General features: G+C 39.5%; 1 protein-coding gene across 7 annotated transcripts in view; it reads left to right on the top strand.

Annotated features, from left to right (window-relative positions):
• Positions 1–27,063, top strand: part of PHF21A (PHD finger protein 21A) — a 195,111-nt gene that overhangs the window by 48,919 nt on the left and 119,129 nt on the right. For all 7 annotated transcript variants that reach the window (XM_056527632.1, XM_056527634.1, XM_056527635.1 and 4 more), the window contains exon 2: positions 21,641–21,790. In XM_056527632.1, coding sequence (XP_056383607.1) covers positions 21,737–21,790 — 54 coding nt within the window. In that variant the 5' untranslated portion in view covers positions 21,641–21,736. The remainder of the gene's footprint in view (positions 1–21,640; positions 21,791–27,063) is intronic.

The following is a 27,063-nucleotide window of genomic DNA, read 5'->3' as shown; positions in this document are numbered from 1 at the left end:
TCTTTTAAAGAGGATTAGAAAAACTGCTAATTTCTTCCAAAAACTGCATTGGGGGTGTGTGGTATTGCAGCTCAGTTCCTTTGATGTGAATGGATCCAAGTTGTAATGCCACAAAGTACCTGAGGACAGGTGTGGCGCTGTCTTTAGAACAAGTGTCGAATTTACGAGTGAGTTGTTTGTTTATTTTTTTTTTAACCCCCCAGTTCTAGCCTGTAGTTTATTATTATTATTATTATTATTATTATTATTAATAATAATAACAAAAACTATCTAAAAGCACCTTAGAAAATGTATCTTGAGGCAGTTTTCTGGGACTTTCATATTGATGGCCTTCAATATCAGACTTTGGTGATCTGACTCGTGTCACCCCAAAATCAGCTGATTTAAAGGAGTACTCCCGTCAACTTTTTTTTTTTTTTTTTTTTAAATCAACTGTTGCCAGAAAGTTAAACAGATTTGTAAATCACTTCTATTAAAAAATCTTAATCCTTCCAGTACTTTTTAGGGGCTATATACTACAGAGGAAATGCTTTTCTTTTTGGATTTCTCTGATGTCACGACCACAGTGCTCTCTGCTGACCTCTGCTGTCCATTTTTGGAACTATCCAGAGCAGGAGAAAATCCCCATAGCAAACATATGCTGCTCTTGACAGTTCATAAAATGGACAGCAGATGTCAGCAGAGAGCACTGTTGTCGTGACAGAGGAGAAATCGAAAAAGAAAAGCATTTCCTCCGTAGTATACAGCCCATAAAAAGTCCTGGAAGGATTAAGATTTTTTTAATAGAAGTCATTTACAAATCTGTTTAACTTTCTGGCACCAGTTGATTAAAAAAATGGTTTTCGACAGGAGTACCCCTTTAAAGGGCCTGCAGTGTCCCAGCCAGTGCTGCAGCTTCATCATTTCTTACTAAACACAGCTCTGTATATTTTGCAGTGGCCATTACTTGGTATTGCAGCTTAGTCATATACAGTAAAAGTGAATCACAGAAATAGGTAACTCTTCTGTGTAATGTATATGTATGGGCCATTGCCTGGTATAGGTGGACATTCTCCTTCAATAACTTTTGGGCCTACAGCTCTCTTCCAATCTCGCCATACCCATAAACGTTCGATCAGCCGAATGTTCATGCGTCCTCGGTAGGGAAAGATGGGGTAAGCAGCTGCTGCAAGATCTGTCATAAAGAAAGGACTAGGCAGCCAAAATCAATCCTGTCTGTTACATTTCTCCCTGACATTGTCTGTCATATGAGTTGGGAACCTCTCCGATGCATATTAGACAGTTGTCGAGTCCTGCTGAAGTTAGCAGGTTTGGACGGCTTTTCACAAAGGTGCATGGGGGCCTTAGGTGATGAAAAGGATGCAGAACATTGGGAGCCCTTAAATCATCCAATTGGTGTGGGTCCCAGAAGTCTGCCAAGCACCAATCTGATCCTGACCAACCCTTTAAAAAGGGCAGCTGATGTATTTTGTCTGTTACTTTTCCTCTTCTATTCTACACTGATATTGCAGTTTGATTTGCATTCTTTCAAGATAAATGTTGATATCAGAGTAGTTGTATCTATTTGGCTTTATTCACATGTGTTGGAAGCCATGTCAGCAGCTTTATTCTTGCTGTCAAAGCTACATGAGCCACAACAGACCCCATTATAAGTCAATGGGATCTATGGTATGACACAGGTCTTGGTTTCTGCTATGAATGCAAACAGTGTCCTACAGGCCCTTTGGTTCTCACTGGTATAGAATCCCCAGTAGGGCTGCACCATATATCGCAATCACCTCACGATTTTTGCGATTATCTGCGGCTGTCTGGCACCATATCATGCCACCAAAATTCAAATGCTAAGTTGGTGTTTCCCAACCAGGGTGCCTCCAGCTGGTGCTAAACTACAACTCTCGGCATGCCAGGACAGCCAAAGGCTGTCCGGGTATGCTGGGAGTTGTAGTTTTGCAGCAGCTGGAGTCATCCTTTCATAGGAAAACGCTGCCCTAAGTAATAAGCGCGTGGGGAAACATTAAAAAAAAACTGATGCTCACCTAGCCCTGGTCCCCGTAGGTCTGCCACAGATCATGTTCTTTCATGCGGTCCCAATGTCTTTTCTTTTTGTTCTCCTGACAAGCAGCTGGTTCCAGGACCTTTCCCACTCAACCAATCAGTGGCCCCAGCGGGGTCATGTGTCAGGCCAGTGATTGGCTGAACAGGAAGGTCCTGTAAGTCCCATAAAACACCTTACTGCATAGAGGAGAATGGGATCTGTGGCAGAGCCACGGGGGACCTGGGTTAGGTGAACATCAGGGTTTTTTTTTTTTTTTTTTTTTATGTTTCCCCAGTACCCCGGCACAGCATTAAAGGGGTATTACAGGCAAAACCTTTTTTTATATATATCAACTGGCTCCGGAAAGTTAAACAGATTTGTAAATTACTTCTATTAAAAAATCTTAATCCTTTAAATAGTTATTAGCTTCTGAGGTTTTCTGTCTAACTGCTCAATGATGATGTCACGTCCCGGGAGCTGTGCATGATGGGAGAATATCTGCATAGGAACTGGACAGCTCCCGGGACGTGAGTCATCAGAGAGCAGTTAGACAGAAAACAACTCAACTTCAGAAGCTAATAACTATTGGAAGGATTAAGATTTTTTAATAGAAGTAATTTAAAAATCTGTTTAACTTTCCGGAGCCAGTTGATATATAAAAAAAAAAAAGTTTTGGCCTGGAATACCCCTTTAACCCCTTAAGGACGCAGGACGTAAATGTACGTCCTGGTGAGGTGGTACTTACCGCACCAGGACGTACATTTACGTCCTAAGCATAACCGCGGGCATCGGAGCGATGCCCGTGTCATGCGCGGCTGATCCCGGCTGCTGATCGCAGCCAGGGACCCGCCGGCAATGGCCGACGCCCGTGATCTCGCGGGCGTCCGCCATTAACCCCTCAGGTGCCGGGATCAATACAGATCCCGGCATCTGCGGCAGTTCGCGATTTAAATGAACGATCGGATCGCCCGCAGCGCTGCTTGGGGATCCGATCATTCATAACGCCGCACGGAGGTCCCTCACCTTCCTCCGTGCGGCTCTCGGCGTCTCCTGCTCTGGTCTGTGATCGAGCAGACCAGAGCAGAAGATCACAGATAATACTGATCTGTTCTATGTCCTATACATAGAACAGATCAGTATTAGCAATCATGGTATTGCTATGAATAGTCCCCTATGGGGACTATTCAAGTGTAAAAAAAAAATGTAAAAAAATGTAAAAGTAAAAGTAAAAAAAAAAGTGAAAAATCCCCTCCCCCAATAAAAAAATAAAACGTCCGTTTTTTCCTATTTTACCCCCAAAAAGCGTAAAAAACATTTTTTATAGACATATTTGGTATCGCCGCGTGCGTAAATGTCCGAACTATTAAAATAAAATGTTAATAATCCCGTGGGGTGAACGGCGTGAACGAAAAAAAATTTAAAAAAGTCCAAAATTCCTACTTTTTTAATACATTTTATAAAAAAAAATTTATAAAAAATTTATTCAAAGTTTTTTATATGCAAATGTGGTATAAAAAAAAAAGTACAGATCATGGCGCAAAAAATGAGCCCCCATACGTACTAATTTGGTTAAAAAGTTTGTGATTTTTTTTAAGCGCAACAATAATATAAAAGTATGTAATAATGGGTATCATTTTAATCGTATTGACCCTCAGAATAAAGAACACGCGTCATTTTTACCATAAATTGTACGGCGTGAAAACAAAACCTTCCAAAATTAGCAAAATTGCGTTTTTCGTTTTAATTTCCCCACAAAAATAGTGTTTTTTGGTTGCGCCATACATTTTATGATAGAGAAACAGCAATGCTTCAGCTCACCCCAGGTGCGCACGGACAGAGCGCGGACCTCGCCCAATTGAATAGCAGAAGAAAGAGGAGTCCAGCGTCCAGAAACTCGGAGGATAATATTTATTCACCAGATGGTCATAACAGGAACACAGGGTACAGTGACGCGTTTCGGCTTTACAACAAAGCCTTAGTCATACACAACATGTACTACAAAAAGACCGGGTTTTATACATGTGGGTGGGCGGACATGACGCAACGGCACACCTGTACTGACAGGTGGACGTGACGTCAAAGCCACGCCTACACAAGATGGTATAACCACCCACATGTAGAAACCAATGGCAACCGCCACTGCGAAACATGCAAAAACAATTAGAAATCCAAAAAATTGTATAAAATTTATCAAATGAGGACGTTTTTACATGAAAACAGTATTAAAATATATTATAATATATTAACATACATAGATATAACAATTTCTTTATTACAAAAATATCTTAAATATAAAAGAGAAGAAAGATATCAACATCATTTGTAAGTTACAGAAATCTATCTCTCATAGTACTAAAAGAAAAGAAAACCGCATATCCATGAAGCATTCACACTCATAGTTTATATATATGAGTGTATCGCGGAATTATGCTATCGCACTACAAAAATGGAACAGCTAGAACCATGATAATCGTTGAAGAATAAACAGATAAGCAAAGGGGGAAAGGGGGGGGGGTTGGGAAAAGGGGGAGGGGGGGGGGGGGAAAAAGAAGGGAAAGAGAGAAAGGGGGGGGGGGAGGAAAGGGGAACGGAAACATGGGGGGGAAAGGGAAGGAAAGGTTTATGTGGGAAGGGGCAGTGACCCAGAGAAGAGGAAAGAAGAAGAGGGAAAAAGAAAAAAACTCAAAAAAATTTTTTTATTTTATTTTTTTTAATTTTTTTTGATAAACTCAAAAAATACAAAAAATTCTAAAATTATTATCAGTAATGTAGGATCGTATCCATTCTTTTGTTCAAACCTTGAGGATATCTGGTCCCCAGCTTCAGGATCCAAAAGATCTCACGGTCTAGGATCTTATGTTTAAGATTACCTCCTCTAGTTGGAACCGTGACCCTTTCAATCCCCTGAAGCCGGAGGCCAGAGGTATCCCCAGCATGCGCCTCCGCGCAGTGCTTGGATACCATTGAGACGTTCCTAGATAGGAAATGTGGTACATCGGAAATATGTTTCCGAATCCTCATTTTCAGAGAACTTGTGGTGCAGCCTACATATTGTACCTGACAGGTAATGCATGTAAACAGGTATACGACACCAGTGGTGTTACAGTTTACATACTGCTTAATTGGAAAACTAGTATGGTTGACTGTAGACACAAATGTAGTGGAATTAGAAATATAGCTGCAACAAATGCACCTTTTAGCCCCACACTTGAATGATCCAATGTATGTCAGCCAAGTGGGTTTAGTCGAGGCCTTATCCTGGAACAGGCTAGGAGAGAGACGTTGGCCAATAGTGGGTGCTTTCTTAGACACACATCTATGGCCCCCTATCAAAGCCTGTTTAAAATCTGGATCACTACTCAAGATCGGCATATACTTATTGATGACCTTCTTAATTTTATGAAACTCTATGCTATACTGGGTAGAAAACACTACTGGTGAATTATTTCTGTTATCAGACTTAATGTTTCTATTGTGACTATAACTATGAATGACATTTCTATCATCACCATTATGTGTTTCCCCATGCATGTCAGAAGTAATACCTATCAAAGACTTGCGATCTTTACCATTGGCAACCGCAAGGGCTTTATCAATGGTCCACTGTGGATAATTCCTTGCTCTAAGGCGGTTGCCTATGGAAGCTGCCTCCCCACTAAAATCAACCTCTCGGGTACAATTACGCCGAGCTCTAATGAGCTCACCAGTTGGGAGGTTCTCTATAACGTGTCTGGGGTGACAGGAATCGGCATGCAGGATAGAATTCACTGCAGTATGTTTCCTATAGGTAGATGTTATAACCTGGCCGACTTCTCTGTCACCCCACAGACGTAAATCCAGAAAATTGATCACCTCTGTCTCCACAGTTACAGTGAATTTTAAATTCAAATCATTCTGATTGAGGTATTCCGAAAATTCCTGTATGGCCGCTACATCGGACCTCCAAATAAAGAGGAGATCGTCAATGTAGCGGCCATACCACACCAAAGCGCGACTGTGGGGATTGTTCCAGGATAAGGCCTCGACTAAACCCACTTGGCTGACATACATTGGATCATTCAAGTGTGGGGCTAAAAGGTGCATTTGTTGCAGCTATATTTCTAATTCCACTACATTTGTGTCTACAGTCAACCATACTAGTTTTCCAATTAAGCAGTATGTAAACTGTAACACCACTGGTGTCGTATACCTGTTTACATGCATTACCTGTCAGGTACAATATGTAGGCTGCACCACAAGTTCTCTGAAAATGAGGATTCGGAAACATATTTCCGATGTACCACATTTCCTATCTAGGAACGTCTCAATGGTATCCAAGCACTGCGCGGAGGCGCATGCTGGGGATACCTCTGGCCTCCGGCTTCAGGGGATTGAAAGGGTCACGGTTCCAACTAGAGGAGGTAATCTTAAACATAAGATCCTAGACCGTGAGATCTTTTGGATCCTGAAGCTGGGGACCAGATATCCTCAAGGTTTGAACAAAAGAATGGATACGATCCTACATTACTGATAATAATTTTAGAATTTTTTGTATTTTTTGAGTTTATCAAAAAAAAAAAAAAAAAAATTTTTTTGAGTATTTTTTGAGTTTTTTTCTTTTTCCCTCTTCTTCTTTCCTCTTCTCTGGGTCACTGCCCCTTCCCACATAAACCTTTCCTTCCCTTTCCCTTCCTCTTTCTCCCCCTGTTTCCGTTCCCCTTTCCTCCCCCCCCCTTTCTCTCTTTCCCTTCTTTTTCCCCCCCCCCCCTCCCCCTTTTCCCAACCCCCCCCCCCCTTTCCCCCTTTGCTTATCTGTTTATTCTTCAACGATTATCATGGTTCTAGCTGTTCCATTTTTGTAGTGCGATAGCATAATTCCGCGATACACTCATATATATAAACTATGAGTGTGAATGCTTCATGGATATGCGGTTTTCTTTTCTTTTAGTACTATGAGAGATAGATTTCTGTAACTTACAAATGATGTTGATATCTTTCTTCTCTTTTATATTTAAGATATTTTTGTAATAAAGAAATTGTTATATCTATGTATGTTTAATATATTATAATATATTTTAATACTGTTTTCATGTAAAAACGTCCTCATTTGATAAATTTTATACAATTTTTGGGATTTCTAATTGTTTTTGCATGTTTCGCAGTGGCGGTTGCCATTGGTTTCTACATGTGGGTGGTTATACCATCTTGTGTAGGCGTGGCTTTGACGTCACGTCCACCTGTCAGTACAGGTGTGCCGTTGCGTCATGTCCGCTCACCCACATGTATAAAACCCGGTCTTTTTGTAGTACATGTTGTGTATGACTAAGGCTTTGTTGTAAAGCCGAAACGCGTCACTGTACCCTGTGTTCCTGTTATGACCATCTGGTGAATAAATATTATCCTCCGAGTTTCTGGACGCTGGACTCCTCTTTCTTCTGCTATACATTTTATGATATAATGAGTGATGTCATTACAAAGGACAACTGGTCGCGCAAAAAAACAAGCCCTCATACTAGTCTGTGTGTGAATATATAATAGAGTTATGATTTTTAGAAGGCCAGGAGGAAAAAATGAAAACGTAAAAATTAAATTGTCTGAGTCCTTAAGGCCAAAATGGGCTGAGTCCTTAAGGGGTTAATGTGGGGGAGATGTGACATTGGGAGATTGATGCGAAATAAGGGAGTTAACATGATATTGGGGATGGATGTGAAATTGGAGGATTTCACCATTTGTTTATTATATCAAAATTGCAATATTTACCTCCTATTATCGCAATCGCACATTTTCCCCAAATTGTGCAGCCATAAGCACCAGTAATGCTGCCTTAAGGGGGGGGAGTTGCGTTCTCATCGTTTCCTTACTGTATGCCCTGTAGAAGCTTTGGCATACTCATCATTCACTCCCACCACTTCTATCCTCTGTGACCCGGGGAATGACTGTCTTTCACAAAACCTGTCTAGTGATTCAGCTCCGACTTCTTGGATAAACTCTTTTTTTTTCCCTCAAGGGCTGAATCTGTGTTATAACTATCGGTGCTTTCCTTAGAGCAGCGGCGTGTGACGTCATCATTGGTTCTTGAGCACTCGGTCCGCGAGTTCAAAGAATCTTTACAGAAACAGCGCTAAGTAACCATTTGGCATTTCGAGCGACTCATTTATACAAACAGAGAAAATATTTGTGTATTTTCATATTTTTTCCCCCCACTGTATATGGACAGCGATGGCAATGTTAATTACTGCTTTTGCTTAGCAAACTGTAATTATACATTAAAATGATCCTTCTAATAGCGGCACGGTTTTTATATTCCTGTCTTGTGCGTTTCGAACAATTATCTTGTTGGATTTATGTGACGTTCAAAATTCCTGAAGGTAACGCTTCTTCCCAGCGAAGAGGATGAAGCTACGTAACAACAAAATGTATAGGTCATCGATCCCTAAACTAGTGTTTCCCAACCAGCTGTTGCAAAACTACAACTCCCAGCATGCCCGGACAGCCGAAGGCTGTCCGGGCATGCTGGGAGTTGTAGTTTTGCAACAGCTGGTTGGGAAACACTGCTCTAAACTGTGGATGTCCAGTTGTTGTAGTTTTGCAACAGCTGGAGAGCCACCGGTTGTGAAATATTCCATTAGAACTATACTCAGAGCGGATGGGAGTTGTAGTTATGATATCCACAGGTTGGAGATTTGGTATGTGCCAGGAAGCAGGTTGCAAACCCGAATGATGAAGATATCTAGTTAGAAATGGGATTTGACATGTTTTTTTTTTCTTGTTGGCAGCTGCCCTGCATTGTAATATGTAAATTTATAGTTAACAATGGTGTTTTGCGTAAATTTTTCGCTTTCATCGCTCCAAAGTTTGCAACTTTTCCGTTTCCTTACAGATGCCAACAAATCCTACAACAGCACACGGTGGCCCAGATTTACTAAAACTGTCTAATTCTTAGGCAATGATAAATTTGATAAATCTGCTGCCTTTCTAGACAGTCTAATCTCAGTGGCTCAAGCTATTTGATAAGTGTGTATATATATGTGTGTGTGTGTGTGTGTGTGTGTGTGTGTATATATATATATATATATATATATATATATATATATATATACCAACTATAAGTTGGCTTAAATTGCGTCAGTGTTGCGCTAGAATTCTGGTGCCTTTTTGGTATGCAGACCCACATCTTAAGCCAGGCCCCTTTTGTCAAAATAAAAGGAGGGATGGTCTTAAATGTATAATAAATGTGGTGCAATATATGTAAGGCTGTGTTCACACCACGTTTTTGCAATACAGTTCCCGTATACTTTTTCAATTTGAAAACCGTACGGAACCGTATTGAAAACCGTATGCATTGACTCTCCACTGAAAACATATGCCAAAAGATGCATCCGGTTGTGTCCATTTTGTATCTTGTACGTTTTTTTTTCGTTTTTTTTTTTTCTTTCCGTACCCAAAACCGTTGCCTACTACTGTTTCTTTTTGTTCCGGGTGAAAAACTGTATTGAAACCGTATATGTTTTTTTTAACATGGGAGTCAGTGGGAACCGTATGTGCGTATGGTTCCATCCGGTTTTCACCATACGGTTTTTTGACTTTGCACATGCACACCGTAAGTTTTTTTTTTTTTTCTTGGAATTTCAAACAAGTGAAACTTTGTTCATAATGGAGTGAAAAGTTAAAAACCTATAAGTTGCTGGTTTCTATGTGATTCTAACCGACTATCAATAAAGCTTCACTGTTTGACCATTAAAAACCTATAATTTTTTTTTTTTTCTCTTAAAAATCGGATGCAACTGGACATCATTTTCAAACCGTATACGGGTTAAAATTTGAAGAATCCGTTTTTCATCAAATGCAAAACGGACGCAACCGGATGCATCTTTTGGTATACAGTTTTCAATGGAGAGACAATGCATATGGTTTTTAATCCGGTTCCCTACGGTTTTCAAATTGAAATGTATACGGGAACTGTATTGCAAAAACGTGGTGTGAACCCGGCCTAAGATAGTTGTCTCTTGGAAGTCTCATGGGCTCTTTATGCATGTGTGAGCAAAATCATTAAACAGAGGTACAGTATTGGCCACAGAGCTGTAATAGTCATGTGCATGAGGCTTTATGCTCATGGATCCAGGTAGCTAAGATTTTTATAGGGCTTTTATACTGGAGAGACGGTAGTCGCTGCTAATTTTCGTTCCTTGAAGGGTTACTGCGGGGAATAGGGGATCAATGTCTGAGCCCAGCAATCGGAATCCCTGCAATCTCCTCTGCTACTTACCTGTTCTTGGTTCACACTGGCCCCCACCCTCTTCTGTCCGTTGCACTCGTTTTGGAAGTAGGGGGCCAGAGTTTTCCAAAGCCTGGTAAGTAGCGGGGCCCCGTAATGGAAATTGTGACATAGAGGCAATGCCTTTTGACTTTGGTGGAATAAAAATTGCCCAAAAATGAATTGTTTAACAGGCTGTATAACGCCTTCCCCACCTTTAAAAAAAAACAGACCAAAAAAACTGCAGGTGCGCAAAAAAAAAAAAATGTGAAAATTTTTTAATAAAATCAAATATTTTTTTTGCTTTTTCATTTTGGAAATAGAGTGAATGAACCTCACTCTGAGAAATTTGCAACATGGTTTTTTTGAGGTCCACAGTTTGAATCATACCACTTATTTCTCATACAGAACATGTTTTATATATATATATATATATATATATATATATATATATATATATATATATATATATATATATATATATATATATATATTGACCCCTGTGATTCATTTGGATGTATACAGTGATATCTGTATAAGGATCTCAAGGCCATTTTTACATTAAGAACCAGGCCAATTTTATTTTTGCTTTTTTCGTTTTTACCTCCTCGCCCTCTAAAATCCGTAACTTTTATATTTCCATCTACAGACCCATATAAGGGCTTGTTTTTTGCGTGACCAATCGTACTTTGTAATGAAACCTCTCATTTTACCATAAAATGTACGGTGAACCCCCAAAAATATTTTTTTAGGGAGGATATTTAAATGAAAACCAAAATTTTGCACATTTTGGAGGGTTTCGTTTACACACTGTACAATTTACGGTAAAAATGATGTGTTCTTCATTCTGTGGGTCAATACGATTAAAATGATACCCATGGCTAGATACTTTTTTTTATCTTTGTACCGCGACAGCGCTGCGGGAGATCCGATCATCTATTTTAACATGCGCATTGCTGCAGATGCCGAGATCTATGCTGATCACAGCATCTGAGGGGTAAATGGCGGACATCCGTGTGATCGCAGATGTCTGCCATTACCGGGGGGTCCCCGGCTGCTGATAGCAGCCGGAACCTGCCGTCTATGACGCATTCACCACTCCGATGCTCGCGGTCATACACTGGACGTAAATGTACGTCCTGGTATGGGAAGTACTGCCAAACCCGGACGTACATTTATGTCCATGGTCGTTAAAGGGGTACTCCGGTGGAAAACTTTTTTTTTTTCTGGTGCCAGAAAGTTTAACAGGTTTGTAAATTACCTCTATTAAAAAATACTACAGAGGAAATTGTTTTCTTTTTGGAACACAGTGCTCTCTGCTGAATCACGAGCACAGTGCTCTCTGCTGACATCTCTGTCCATTTTAGGAACTGTCCAGAGCAGCATATGTTTGCTATGGGGATTTTCTCCTACTCTGGACAGTTCTTAAAATGGACTGAGATGTCAGCAGAGAGCACTGTGTTCCAAAAAGGAAATAATTTCCTCTGTAGTATTCAGCAGCTAATAAGTACTGGAAGGATTAAGATTTTTTAATAGAAGTAATTTACAAATCTGTTGAACTTTCTGGCACCAGTTGACGTTTAGAACTATAGGATCCGTCCCAAAAAAAAAGAAAAAGCTGAACAGGTTGGAGCACAGCAATGTAAACTTCGCATTACACAAATGCCCCAATATTGTTACCCAATTGCACAACTGCCCCAATAGGGTCAACCCATTAAAAAAACTGCCCCAATAGTCACCCCATTGCACAACTGCACAAATATAATCATCCCATTTTACAACTGCCCCAATAGGGTCAACCCATTAAAAAAACTGCCCCAATAGTCACCCCATTGCACAACTGCACAAATATAATCATCCCATTTTACAACTGCCCCAGTAGGGTCAACCCATTAAAAAAACTGCCCCAATAGTCACCCCATTGCACAACTGCACAAATATAATCATCCCATTTTACAACTGCCCCAATAGGGTCAACCCATTAAAAAAACTGCCCCAATAGTCACCCCATTGCACAACTGCACAAATATAATCATCCCATTTTACAACTGCCCCAGTAGGGTCAACCCATTAAAAAAACTGCCCCAATAGTCACCCCATTGCACAACTGCACAAATATAATCATCCCATTTTACAACTGCCCCAGTAGGGTCACTCCATTGCAATAATGTGTCTCACCTTCTTAGACGTTATGATTAAGGCCAGGACTACATGGAGACTCTTTGCAGCGCTACAATATTGATTTTTACCCATTGTGCACTGCAGCTGTCACTCAACAGTCAGATTCAATCTTGTAGCGCTACAAAAAGTCTCCTTGAAGCCCAGGCCTTAGGGGGAAGGGGTAGTGGTATAGGGAGGTTTGCAGAAGTGCCGATAAACCATTGTAAGGTCCCTGGATACAGCAGCCCACATGTGTTTCCTGGGCTCCTGTGAGTACAAGGCTGGTATGGGCTCAGGTGTATACAGAGGAAGTAGAATTTTTGTAGAAAATAAAAACAAACAAATATATAAATCTTTTACGATAATCTTTCAAGGTGTATATGTGGATTGGTTTTTAGGTTTGTTTTTATCAGTTCATCCTCACCATCTCCTATGCAGAGTTTCTTGCTTTATATTACTCCAACCTGACTGTAAGGACACGTCTGTAATGGGTGGAGGTGTGGAGGCATTAGCATTAGCCGTTTCCCCCTTTATGCTCTTTTCATGTTCGAGGGCTTTCCTATTACTTGTTTCCATGGCGATGTTGTACATTTCTATGCCATTTTGTTTAGAGGAAATCCCATAGATTTGAGTGACATTCTCTTTATTAGTAGCATACATTTGCTCAGTGCTGGCACACTTTCTCATATGATCTATGGCATGAACAAATGCAGCGTCCAGTGATTAGTCTTTATATAGTAGCGGCACTTCTCATCTAAACACGAACAGCGGGCTATTAAATGCTGGTGAATAGTGTTATATTCAGAAATTCAGGTTATGGAGATATGTACAAACAGTATATATATATATAGGCCTCCCTAGTAAATAAATGCACTGACATTTAGCTAGAGGAGAATTTTTTTTAAAAATAAATCAGAAGCTTTCAAGTTAGAAGAATGTCAACATTAAAATCTCTGCTGTGCTTACGTCTCCTAGTCATAAATCCCTGCCCTGGACCAATGAAGCTGCTTGACTGGTGGAATCTTACCTAAACACTGCGATTGAAGATCTAGGCTTTATTATGTCCCATACAAAATATATAGGTCAATTTATTTTTTTATTTTCTCCCAGTTTGTGAATAGCACTGAATTATTATAAACAGAGATGTACAGGTCTTGGGTATAGTGGGGAGAATTTATCATTAGCGTTAGAGCATTTTTGTTGTCTATATTAGGCGAAGATTGTTGTGCAGGGCTATTTTGCGCCTTGTCATACAGTGTAGCTATAAATGCTTTTGTAGAAAGTGGTTGTGGGAACAACTCTCCTGTTTGGTATTTTTGATTTCTGCTGGCTTGCAAAAATTTTTTGAAAGCATTTTTTTTCTATTGCATGAGAAAGGTACAGTTTATGGACCAATTTAGTCAATTTATTGTGTTTATAGCTTTTTTCACTTTGTGTAATGACATCACACTCATTTGACCCCTTAGTAGGGTATTTTAAGCAAAAAGTCTGTTTGATACATGCTATGATTCGAAGCGCGTTGGTTGATGTATCTGTCTCTGTAATGCGTTTTTATTATGATTTGAATAAAGGCTTATAATAAAGATTACAGACTGGTTGCACTGCCGTCCAATCTGTGCGTTGCAATAGTCAAAATTGAACATTGAAGCTGGACTACTTGTTTGCTCTAATTTTTCATATGGCATGCACCATTTTGATTAAAGTTGATGTAAGTACAACAAAAAAGCAACTTCGAAGTGTGTAGAAATTCACCCTTCACTGTCGGTTGCGTTCATCTCAGAAGGTGGGGTCCAGAGCACGTTAAAGACGGGTTATCACCCTTATTTTCCTATTTCCCCCCCAAAAAATAATTCACGAAAAAAACAAAAAGGTTTAGGGGTTAGAAAAGGATAATTTTAAGCATACTAATTTTGTTAAAGAAAAAGTATTTTTTAGAGATGAGTGAACTTACAGTAAATTCGATTCGTCATGAACTTCTCGGCTCGGCAGTTGATGACTTTTCCTGCATAAATTAGTTCAGCTTTCCGGTGCTCCGGTGGGCTGGAAAAGGTGGATACAGTCCTAGGAGACTCTTTCCTAGGACTGTATCCACCTTTTCCAGCCCACCGGAGCACCTGAAGGCTGAACTAATTTATGCAGGATAAGTCATCAACTGCCGAGCCGAGAAGTTTGTGATGAATCGAATTTACTGTAAGTTCGCTCATCTCTAGTATTTTTTTTTTTTTACTTTATTTTTTTAAAGTAGTATAATAATAGAAAAAACTATATACATTGTGTTAATCACATTCACCTACAATATAAGAGCATGTCATTTTTACCACCTGGCTGCACACTTCTCTTCTCGTTCTTTGTCTGAGACCTAGACAGCCCCATAGATTTACATTATCAGTCCATCTTGGTCACGTGACGAAGAGTCGGGAGAGAACACGCCAAGCGTGCACTTCTCCCTGCTCATGATCGTTGAGGTTTAGGTTTTTTGTGTTTTTAAAACTTAAATGGGCACCGTCAGATACAAAAACTTTTTATATGTTGTAAAGCATGTATAACCAATAGATTTTGCAATTGCTTTCATTAGAAATTTTTCAGTATTTCATACTGAAAAATCCAGTCAAACTGCCCCCCCCTGCCTGCTTGGACACGTACTAGTCCTGCTGTGTCCATGGGTCATCACCTATGTCATGGACACACTTCCTTGATTGACAGCTGTGAGCGCAGGGCCCACACCTGGAGGAAAAATCCTCCCACTGTCAGCTTGTGTCCGGCTACTGTCACTGAGGACAAGCTGGGAGTTGTAGTTATGCTAATACTAGGGGAGATGTGAGCAGACAGCATACTGAGGGAGGGGGCGGAGACCTGCACAGTGAGGTGCTAGATACATAAAAATTAGATGTACATGTTCAGGATTAGGTACTGAGTGATATATTTAAAATAAAAAAAAGGTTGTTGGATCTGACGGAAACGCTTTAATTGCGTTCGTCTGCTGCTTTAAAAAGTTCTGTCAGGACACGCTTGGAGTTGTAGTTTTGCAGAAGCCTAAGAGCCACTAGTCTGGTGCCTTTTTGTTTTACGGATTATGTTAGTGAAAAACCCGTCCTCAGCCGCAGCACTGATAAATACACCTCCATGCTTGCTTTCACAGCACCACAGTTATGACCATATTGCAATTTTGCAGAATGCATTGAGAAGAAAATATTTGTGTTTTTATTATGGATGACAAAGTAGAGAATACTATTGGAGAACAGAGGAGTGCTGCTTGCAGTGATTCGGATTACTGTGAGATGCCTCGAGAAAATGCAATCTTATGTGTCAATGAAGTAAGGAGAATTGAAGTATATTAGACATCTCCAGCATTGTCACGAACAGTAAACACTAAACCATTCTGGAGAAAGTAAATTTGTCATTTATTTATAATGTATTAAGTATAAAATAGTGTGTTTATGTATATAAACATTTTTTATTTTATTTTATGTTTTCACATTTATTAAAAAGAAATTGAGCTGAGCGGAATCTCCGAAATTCTATTGTGTGAACATAGCCTCAGAGTGTAACAACTCTGTGGAACTTTGTCCTCTGTTTTTTTCTTTTTTGTTAAATTTCACTGTCTATATCCTTCAGGACATTGGGGGACATGTATCAAAGATTTTACCCCTGTTTTGTGTGTCTTTTTTTGCGCAAAATTTTGCGCAAGCCCTTTTTTTTGCGCTTTTCTTTGCGCACATTTTGGTAGAGCATGTCCTCCAGATGTGTCCGAATCAGGGTACCTTGGAGTGACATTTATAGTACACATGGATTTATTAACTGCGTACTTTTCCTTTACACCAAAAATGTTGCCGCAAGAGCTGTTTTTTCCCCCCCCGCAAATATAAGCCATCTTGGACTTAACGTAGCAAGATGCTCTAAATCATCTATTCTATTTTCCAAAGAGTGGATTAAGGAGATGACTATATTTAACCGCAATTTATGAAACTCATTGTGCTTGATTGATAAATTTAGCGCTTCTGCGCATAATTTAGAATTCGGGAAAAGGGGTAAACTGCTTCTACCATACACAAATAATGATACATGTCCCCCATTGGGCGTAAATGTAAGCCCTTTTCACCCCTATTAACAACCAGGACCCATTGCTAATGAACCCTTTAGATGCTGTGCTCAAAGTTTTGTTGCTGGATCTAAAACTGGAAAAAATTAATCATTGCCGGTTAGCTTCAGGGTCTCGATCAGATGAAAGGACAGGTGGAGGGTGCAAATAACTCTGATCGGTGTTGTTCTATGGGACTGTATGTATGAAATATAGTGTATGCAATCAGATGATCTTATGCAATAGTCCCCTGTGCGGACTGAAAAATAGTGAGTAAAATGTAAAAAAATTAATAAAATCATGATGAATGTAAACAAGCACCTTTTGAATTACCCCCTTTTTCTATTTAACATTATTAAAAATGATAATAATAAAACACACACATTTGATATTGCCACATGCGTAAATGTCCGAACTATTTAAATATGATATTAAAACTACATGGTTTATCACTGTTAAAAAAAACAGCTGTAGGCGCTATATAAATAAATAAAATAAATAAGTATATGGAAAAATAAGTGTTATAGGGGTCAGAAGTGACAATTTTAAATGGCACTGTCAGATCCAAAAACTTTTTTTATGTTGTTACTGATGAAAATTTAAAGACCTTTTGTAATGTGATTGTTTTACATTTTTCCAATATTTAATAAAGAAAAAAGAAAATGGCTCCTGAAAATCCCACCACTAGGGGTCCCTATACCTACTACTACACTAACGAGTCCTGAAGCAGCATCAGCTTGTCCATGACTTATAGACAAGGCTGCATGAGCAGGCACACAATCACCTCCCACCACACACCAATCACCTCCCACCACCATAAGGGAGGGACACGCCCCCTACCACCACACACCAATCACCTCCCACCACCACCACAAGGGAGGGACACATCACCTCCCACCACCACAAGGGAGGGACACACCCCCTTTCTCTGAGAGGATTTCTAACACACTGAGCTAATTAAAAGAGGGATTTTTATAACTAATATAGGTGATAGATGCATAAACATTAGATGTACATGGTACATGGAGTAACCTTTTTTTTTTAAATTTTTTCTATGTGGGCTCTGACAGGTACACTTTAACCCCTTAACGACGCAGGATGTATATTTACGTCCTGCACCAGCTCCCACGATATAACGCGGGGTCACGCGGGTCATATCGGGCTACGATCGCGGTGATGCCCGGTATTAACCCTTCAGACGCGGCGATCAAAGTTGACCGCCACGTCTGAAGTGAAACAGAAACCATCCCAGCAGTTCAGTCGGGCTGTTTGGGACCGCCGCAGTGAAATCGCGCCGTCACGAACAGCTTGCAGGACATGAGGAGGATCCCTACCTGCCTCCTCCGCGTCCGATTGCTGAATTACTGCTCCGTGAAGGCAGGAGCAGTCGAGCAGCGATAATACTGATCAATGCCATGTTAATGCATGGCAGTAATCAGTGTAGGAAATCAGTGCGTGCAATGTTATAGCCCCCTATGGGGGCTATAACATTGCAAAAAAAATAAAAAAAATGTTAATAAATGTGAATTAACCCCTTCCCTAATAAAAGTGAGAATCACCCCTCTTTTCCCATTAAATTAATAAAAAATGTATATAAACATGTGGTATTGCCGCGTACGTAAATGTTCGGACTATAAAAATATATAATAAATTAAACTGCATGGTCAATGGCGTACATGTAAAATAAAAAAAATTCCAAAGTCCAAAATAGCGTATTTTTGGTCACTTCATACCATAAAAAAAGCGATCAAAAAGTCTGATCAAAACAAAAATGGTACCGATAAAAACTTCAGATCACGGTGTGAAAAATGAGCCCGCATACATCCCCTAATGGGGGAAAAATAAAAAAAAGTTTTATAGGGGTTAGAGGACATTTTTAAATGTATAAATTTTCCTGCATGTAATTATGATTTTTTTTTTCCACAAGTACGACAAAATAAAACCTATATAAGTAGGGTATCATTTTAACCGTATGGTCCTACAGAATAAAGATAAGGTGTCATTGTTACCGAAAAAGCACTGCGTAGAAACGGAAGCCCCCAAAAGTTACAAAATGGCTTTTTTAAATTTTGGAACACAATTATTTTTTTCCCCCCGTTTCACTGTGGAATTTTTAGGTAAAATCACTGTCGCTGCAAAGTAGAATTGGTGACGCAAAAAATAAGCCATTTTAGGTGGAAAATTTAAAGGGTTATGATTTTTAAAAGATAAAGAGGAAAAAACGAAAATGCAAAAACTGAAAAACGCTTGGTCCTTAAGGGGTTAAGCAAACTCCATTTTCATACAAAAAGTACATTTTTTAAAAGTATAAAATGAAACAAAACCTATATAAATTGGGTATCATGGTACTCATATGGGCTAGCAGAATAAAGATAACATGTAATTTGTACTGAATAGTGCACTGCCATAGAATCCTATTACACTTAGTCTTGTGATGGAGACTGATTTCAGAGTTATGAGCTGCAGGGAGAACAGTGCTTTGGTTGAGGCATTTAGGCTCTAAATTCAAAATAATTATAATTTAGAATTAGTGTGTGGATATATATATATATACATATACACAAAAATCATAGAAATCATGTTGCAGTATCTTGTAATACCTTTTTTATTGGACTAACAGTATTTCGTAGAGACAAGCTTTCGGGATTCCTCCCTTTATCAAGTCCAAAAGCATTTTTGAGCTCACAAGAAGAAAAAACACAGGTTCCATCTCGCAAAATATGCAACAGGTTAAAACAACATGTGGAGAATTCACACTAAATTGGGCCATAAATTTAACCCCTGCATATTTTTTTGAAAGAGAACCTTTCTGCTCAGAAATGCTTTTGACTTGATGATAAAGGAAGGAATCCCGAAAGCTTCTCTCTGCAAAATACTGTTAGTCCAATAAAAAAAGGTATTACAAGATACTGCAACATCCTATGATTTTGCATTTGCATCACTGGACTAATACGGCTACTCCTTACTATATATATATATATATATATATATATATTTATATTTATATTTATATTTATATTATATTATGTATGTGTGTGTGTGCGCGCTTTTGTTCATAGTGGTGTGGGTGTGTGTTGCCTTCTTGAGAAATTGTGGCCTGGGTATTAGTCGTCTTGTGTCGAGTCCTTCTAAAAGTGAAATATAGCACCGCGCTGTTGCTTCTGGCTTTTTCAATGTTTATAAAACCAGAAGGTAATTGAATGTTGAAGTTTTCAGATCTGCTACTTCAGTGTGACCAATAAGTGCAGCAATCACTGTAACATTGAGCTATATTGACTCATACGTTAAACAGCAAACACATGATAAATACTCCAGAATGACTCACAATTGCTTCAAACGTAATTACATATTTGTTAAATGGAGACCATGTATTGGTTATTTGGGACCCACAAGACTGTGTCATTAAACCAGAACCATTGTGCTCCTACTGTCCTTAGACTTATGGAAAAAGCCTTTGTTCATGTAATCCATAAAAAAAAATTTAACGTTTTTTGCTTTTGGATAGATTATTGTTTTAAGTTTTTTATTTCTTTAAATTTGCTGTTTGCATTTGCTGAAATGTAAGAATTAAGAACTGATTTATTATTAGATTCATCAGACTTTTTGAGGCCTAAATGACGACCAGCAAAACTGTGAGGACATTTGGCATTTGTTGGGCTTTCTATTTATTTAAAGGGGTATTCCGGGGCAAAAACAATTTTATCCCCTATCCAAAGGATAGGGGATAAGATGTCTGATCGCGGGGGGCCCGCCGCTGGGACCCCCGCAATCTGCCTGCAGCACCCGCATTCTATACAGGAGCTGCGACTCCAGTTTCGGAAACCTCAGGGTTTCTGGGACTTGTGATGTGACTTCACGCCACTTCCCCTCCATTCATGTCTATAAGAGGGGGTGCAATTCGGATGTAGTCAATTACCGGCGGGTCCCCCGCTGCAACAAGCAGCCGAAACCTGCGGTGTATGACGCGAGCACCGATCCGATGCTTGCGGTTATACACAGAATGTAAATGTATGTCCTGGTGCTAAGTACCGCCACACCAGGACGTACATTTACGTCCGTGGTCGTTAAGGGGTTAAAGAGGAAAGACAGCCCTCTGACATTATCTGTAAAAAAAAAATCAGGGTCTTCTAAGACTCGGTAGACCCTGTATATACCCTGCATTGACAATCACATGATCACCTGAGCGGGAAGCAGTATTGTTTCCTGCTGAGCTGTATACACAATGCTTACTGCATTTTGTCTCTTCAAAATTATAAAAATATGTACATTAAAATGTAAAAGATAGAAATAGATGCAAAATCCATTTCCCATTGCAACACATTGCATTGTTAACTGGAACCAATGTATAATTTTTTTTTGCTAGCCAGAATAGCAGATTGCTACACTCAATAGATTAAAAAACTACTACTATAGATTAAAAAATAAATAAATAAAAATAAGATACCAGTGAAGCATGGACAAATGGAAACACTACCTATTTTTATAACAAAATACCCTGCATATAGAAATCAGTGTTTAGAGAGTACGTGACATCAAACCATATAATCTAGAATAACTCCGTTTTATATTCCCTAACTACTTATAACACCCCTCCTGCCCTTTAAACATTTTTTCCGAACTTTAAAAAGCTGTGTATCATACATTTCCCCTTGCTCACATTGTGTGAGCTCCCGGCAGGAGAAAGTGGGCGTTCCCCTGCAGGGGGGACGTCACTGAAGCCTGTGGGAGCTGTGCCTCGCCATGCCCCGCACGCACTTCTGAGTTTGGTCTCCTGCCAGGCTGGGAGGAGACCAAACAAACTGTTTGGGAACAGAACAGAGCCACCTAGTGGCCGTTTTTTCAATGACATTAAAAACATATAAAGGTTGATTATTTTAACAGCAAGTAAATAGCAAAGTCTTAAAATTGCATAAGGTGACTTTAAATATACATTTATCTACTTTCTACGTATATAATTATGTATTCAGTAAACATGCAGTGTGAATCCAGTCTATTTTATGTAGGACAGACCTTAATGTATGTATTGCTTTGTCTCCTTTAGACATTCGTAATTATGCTTAATGATTGTGATCATTCTTCAGCTTGTCTTAACACTTGCAGATCATAACCTGTTTTTCTTATTTCTTTTCTGTAGGTTTAGACTCTGAAAGAAGTTTTAACTCTGTGTAGAACAACGTGTGGAAGAGTTGCGGGATTTGGGAATTCAGGTGAGGAAACTGGAGAAAGGAGAATGGAGCTTCAGACTCTTCAGGAGGCCCTAAAAGTGGAAATTCAAGTTCACCAGGTAAGAAATCTTATTTTTTTTAATGTTCAGTATGTACAGCTGGATGACATTTGTAGTTTGCACCATTTACACTAGCACTGATGTCTGTTTAGATTGTGTTTGGTGGCCAGAGTAGCAAAATCTGCAGGTTGTTCTTGCAGTCAAAAATCTTAAACACTAGAAATCTGAGGGGCCCTGTATAAGTCAATAGAATTCCATTTGTATCAGATGCTGAGATAAAGATACCTGTGGAGGTACATACAGTCATGGCCGTAAATGTTGGCACCCCTGAAAATGAAGTATTTCTCACAGAAAAGGATTGCAGTAACACATCTTTTGCTATACACATGTTTATTCCCTTTGTGTGTATTGGAACTAAACCAAAAAAAAGGAGGGAAAAAAAGCAAATTGGACATAATGTCACCAAACTCCAAAACTGGGCTGGACAAAATTATTGGCACCCTTAACTTAATATTTGGTTGCACACCCTTTGGAAAAAATAACTGATATCAGTCGCTTCCTATAACCATCAATAAGCTCCTTACACCTCTCAGCCGGGATGTTGGACCACTCTTCCTTTGCAAACTGCTCCAGGTCTCTCTTATTGGAAGGCGCCTTTTCCCAACAGCAATTTTAAGATCTCTCCACAGGTGATCAATGGGATTTAGATCTGGACTCATTGCTGCCACTTCAGAATTCTCCAGCGCTTTGTTGCCATCCATTTCTGGGGGCTTTTTGATGTATGATTGGGATCATTGTCCTGCTGGAAGACCCAAGATCTCAGACACAAACCCAGCTTTCTGACACTGGGCTGTACAGTGCGACACAAAATCCGTTGGTAATCCTCAGATTTCATGATGTCTTGTACACATTCAAGGCCCCCAGTGTCAGAGGCAGCAAAACAACCCCAAAACATCATTGACCTCCACCATATTTCACTGTAGGTACTGTGTTCTTTTCTTTGTAGGCCTCATTCTGTTTTCGGTAAACAGTAGAATGATGTGCTTTACCAAAAAGCTCTATCTTGGTCTCATCTTTCCACAAGACGTTTTCCCAGAAGGACTTTGGCTTACTCCAGTTCATTGTGGCAAAATGTAGTCTTGCTTTTTTATGTCTCTGTGGCAGCAGTGGGGTCCTCCTGGGTCTCCTCCATAGTGGGGTCCTCCTGGTTTTCCCCCATAGTAGGGTCCTCCTGGGTCTCCTCCATAGCGTTTCATTTCATTTAAATGTTGACTGATAGTTCACGCTGACACTGATGCTCCCTGAGCCTGCAGGACAACTTGAATATCTTTGGAACTTGTTTGGGGCTGCTTATCCACCATTCGGAATATCCTGTGTTGACACCTTTTATCAATTTTTCTCTTCCGTCCACGCCCAGGGAGATTAGCTACAGTGCCATGGGTTGCAATCTTCTTGATAATGTTGCGCACTGTGGACAAAGGCAAATCTAGATCTCTGGAGATGGACTTGTAACCTTGAGATTGTTGATATTTTTCCACAATTTTGGTTCTCAAGTCCTCAGACAGTTCTCTTCTCCTTTCTGTTGTCCATGCTTAGTGTGGCACACACAGACACACAATGCAAAGACTAAGTGAACTTCTCTCCTTTTTATCTGCTTTCAGGTGTGATTTTTTACATTGCCCCCACCTGTTACTTGCCCCAGTCTAGTTTAAAGTAACATCACATGCTTGAAACAATCTTATTTTTCCACAATTTTGAAAGGGTTACAATAATTTTGTCCAGCCCATTTTTGGAGTTTGGTGACATTATGTCCAATTTGCTTATTTTCCTCCCTTTTTTGGTTTAGATCCAATAAACACAAAGGGAATAAACATGTGTATAGCAAAACATGTGTTACTGCAATCCTTTTCTGTGAGAAATACTTTATTTTCTAGAAAAATTTCAGGGGTGCCAACATTTACGGCCAGGACTGTATGTGATGACTTTATTAGGATGGAATAATTTCTTATAGGATAATGAAATAACATTTTAATGGCAGTCACTCCCTCAGCCTCCATTGACAGCTGAAGTCTGGTTACAGTAAGGAGCTCATTTTTGCATTCTCTTAGTAATGGTTTTCTTGAATAAGCGCCACTTTTTTTCTCAAGGTGTTGGCAGATGAGGGATATTCTTTTGTCATGATCGCTGGTTGTTTTTTATCACTTTGCTCTCTTGGTATGGATAGTCGACTGCACTGTGATCACACATACAAAAGTTGGCTCTTTAAAGTAGTTGGGGATTTAAAGATTTGTTGTCAATCCATAGTTTAGGCTTTGTTCACACTAGCATCATAGCTGTCACTCCTGACAGAGCCAGAAAACGGCTATGACAGATCATTTTCAGTGATAAAACATATTCCAGTTTAGAGAAGGCTGCTTTAAACCTAATGTAAATGTATATTTAATCTATGTATCACTGTAATGGCTACTTTTGCTTCTATCCCTTAAAAGGGTGTTCCAGGCCAAAACTTTTTTTTATATATCATCTGGCTCCGGAAAGTTAAACAGATTTGTAAATTACTTCTATTAAAAAATCTTAATCCTTCCAATAGCTATTAGCTTCTGAAGTTGAGTTGTTGTTTTCTGTCTAACTGCTCTCTGATGACTCACATCCCGGGAGCTGTGCAGTTCCTATGGGGATATTCTCCCATCATGCACAGCTCCCGGAATGTGACATCATCATTGAGCAGTTAGACAGAAAACTTCAGAAGCTAATAACTATTGGAAGGATTAAGATTTTTTAATAGAAGTAATTTATAAATCTGTTTAACTTTCTAGAGCCAGTTGATATATATATAAAAAAGGTTTTGCCTGGAATACCCCTTTTAAGACAGTGTTTCCCTACCAGGATGCCTCCAGCTGTTGCAAAACTACAACTCCCAGCATGCCCGGACAGCCTAAGGCTGTCCGGGCATGCTGGGAGTTGTAGTTTTGCAACAGCTGGAAAAACCTTGGTTGGGAATCGCTGCCTTAAGATGTGCCTTCTCCTAAAGCAAACTCCTCCCTTTTGAAGAGAGAGAACAGCTGTTTAGGGATTTTTTGCAGGAGATTTAGGTAGAAAATAATACCTAGGTAAGTTACGGTAACTGTGGCTTGCAGCAACTATTGGTTATAACTAGAGATGAGCGAACTTACAGTAAATTCGATTCGTCACGAACTTCTCGGCTCTGCAGTTGATGTCTTTTCCTGCGTAAATTAGTTCAGCCTTCAGGTGCTCCGGTGGGCTGGAAAAGGTGGATACAGTCCTAGGAAAGAGTCTCCTAAGACTGTATCCACCTTTTCCAGCCCACGGGAGCACCTGAAAGCTGAACTCATTTATGCAGGAAAAGTCATCAACTGCCGAGACGAGAAGTTCGTGACGAATCGAATTTACTGTAAGTTCGCTCATCTCTAGTTATAACACTTGGTGACTTCTAATACGTTGCTGAGATCTTTCATCAGCCACATCATTTTAGTTGACAGTATGTGCAACAGTGACATCTGCAGGGTGAAATTAGGAACTTCATCCTACGAAATATGTTTCAAACATTAGCAGATTTCATGATCTTTCTTAAAAAAATTAAAAAAAAATCTCCAATAATAGTACTTTCTTTACATCGTATTAGCACACACCTGCTATGAATTTGCCTGAACAGTGAGATGTTGCAACTAGTCAGTGTTTTAAAGGGGTACTCCACTGGGAAAAAAAAATTCTTTTAAATGAACTGGTGCCTGAAAATTAAATAGATTTGTAAATTACTTCTATTAAAAATTCTTAATCCTTCCAGTGCTTATCAGCTGCTGTATGCTCCAGAGGCAGTTCTTTTCTTTTTGAATTTCTTTTCTGTCTGACCACAGTGCTCTCTGCTGAGACCTCTGTCCATGTCAGGAGCTGTCCAGAGCAGGATAGGTTTGCTATGGGGGATTTCCTCCTACTCTGGGCAGTTCCTGACATGGACAGAGGTGTCAGCAGAGAGCACTGTGGTCAGACTGGAAATCCATCCAAACAGAAACAAACGTCCTCTGTAGTATACAGCAGTTAAGTAATGGAAGGATTAAGATTTTTAAATAGAAATAATTTACAAATCTGTTAAACTGTCTGGCACCAGTTGATTTAAAAAAATAAAATAAATAAAAAAGTTTTCCAACGGAGTACCCCTATAAGTAAAGCTTACCAGCAAAATCTCTTCACTGTGAATTATTGTCTCCGAAGTTTTGGTTTATTACATTTTTGCAGCCATCCATTGGATCCGTGAGTTTTTAAAGGACTTCTCTGGCTTTTACTGACCTTGATCAGAATTTGTCAAATAAGGAAAACCCTGATTGGATAATGACTCTGTCAGTCCTAGGGCTGTGCAGTGTAAGTTGTTGGCAATGTGTGAGGCTCTTCATCACTTTCTGTTAGAAGGAAGTGCTTATTCATGTCTGTGAACGTGTCCCTGGTTGCAGGAGAAGAACCCTTAGGGGAAATGCATGACAGGCCCCTCTCCTCCGAACTATACCAAGTGCAGGGCACCCAGGGATGCCAGCAAGCCACTCTGCCTTAGCAAGGGTATATAGGGTAGGACACTTGAATTAATGTTTGCCCCAGGTAAGGGAAAGTCTAGATAAAATGTTGCCTATTAAAGCTGGTGTTACAATTCAACTTCTCGTACTAGATTCATTGTGGCCAGATCAGCTTCCATCTTAAAATAAAATAAAAATTAAATCGAACATCAAAAAATCAGTAAGTCACGGGTGAACCTTCTTTAAGATGCAAAATAAAATGTTTTAAATCTAGGTTAATCTGAGCTTAGTATCATTCAGGAAAGCTGCACATTTGCAGCAGTCGGCCTGGTTCATTTTTTGTTTTATTCTAGGTTGGCTTTGAAATAAGTGTTCTTCTCCGTTTTATTTCCCAGTGTGTGTGTGTATGTATGTGTGTTTTTCTTCCTTCCAAGAACAATGGTTAGATGTGGAATTATTCATGAAGTTTGAATTCAATTTATTCATGTAGACGACCATAAGCATACAGGAAAGGCCAGTTATAAAATAGAGAGGCCATCATTGTTATGTCTTGGAAATACCTTTTTTAAAGTATGATACAAAGAGAAGCTGACTTGGTTTACTATACAGCTGATCCCTCTTAAATCAACTATAGACCAAACCTCCTTAGTAGATTCGCTACTATTTGATGGAGCACGTTACAGAAAAATAAACATTAATTCACACTAAATGTTTACATCACTCTTTTAATTATCCCAATACAGGCAGTTATAGCTGGGCGGTATGACCAAATATGTGTATCATGGTATTTTTGTAACTTATGGCGGTTTC

The sequence above is a fragment of the Hyla sarda genome, chromosome 6 (genome assembly GCF_029499605.1).
Source record: "Hyla sarda isolate aHylSar1 chromosome 6, aHylSar1.hap1, whole genome shotgun sequence".
NCBI lineage: Eukaryota > Metazoa > Chordata > Amphibia > Anura > Hylidae > Hyla > Hyla sarda.
The sequence above is the reverse complement of the archived record's forward strand: the minus strand, read 5'-3'. Positions and strand labels throughout refer to the sequence as shown.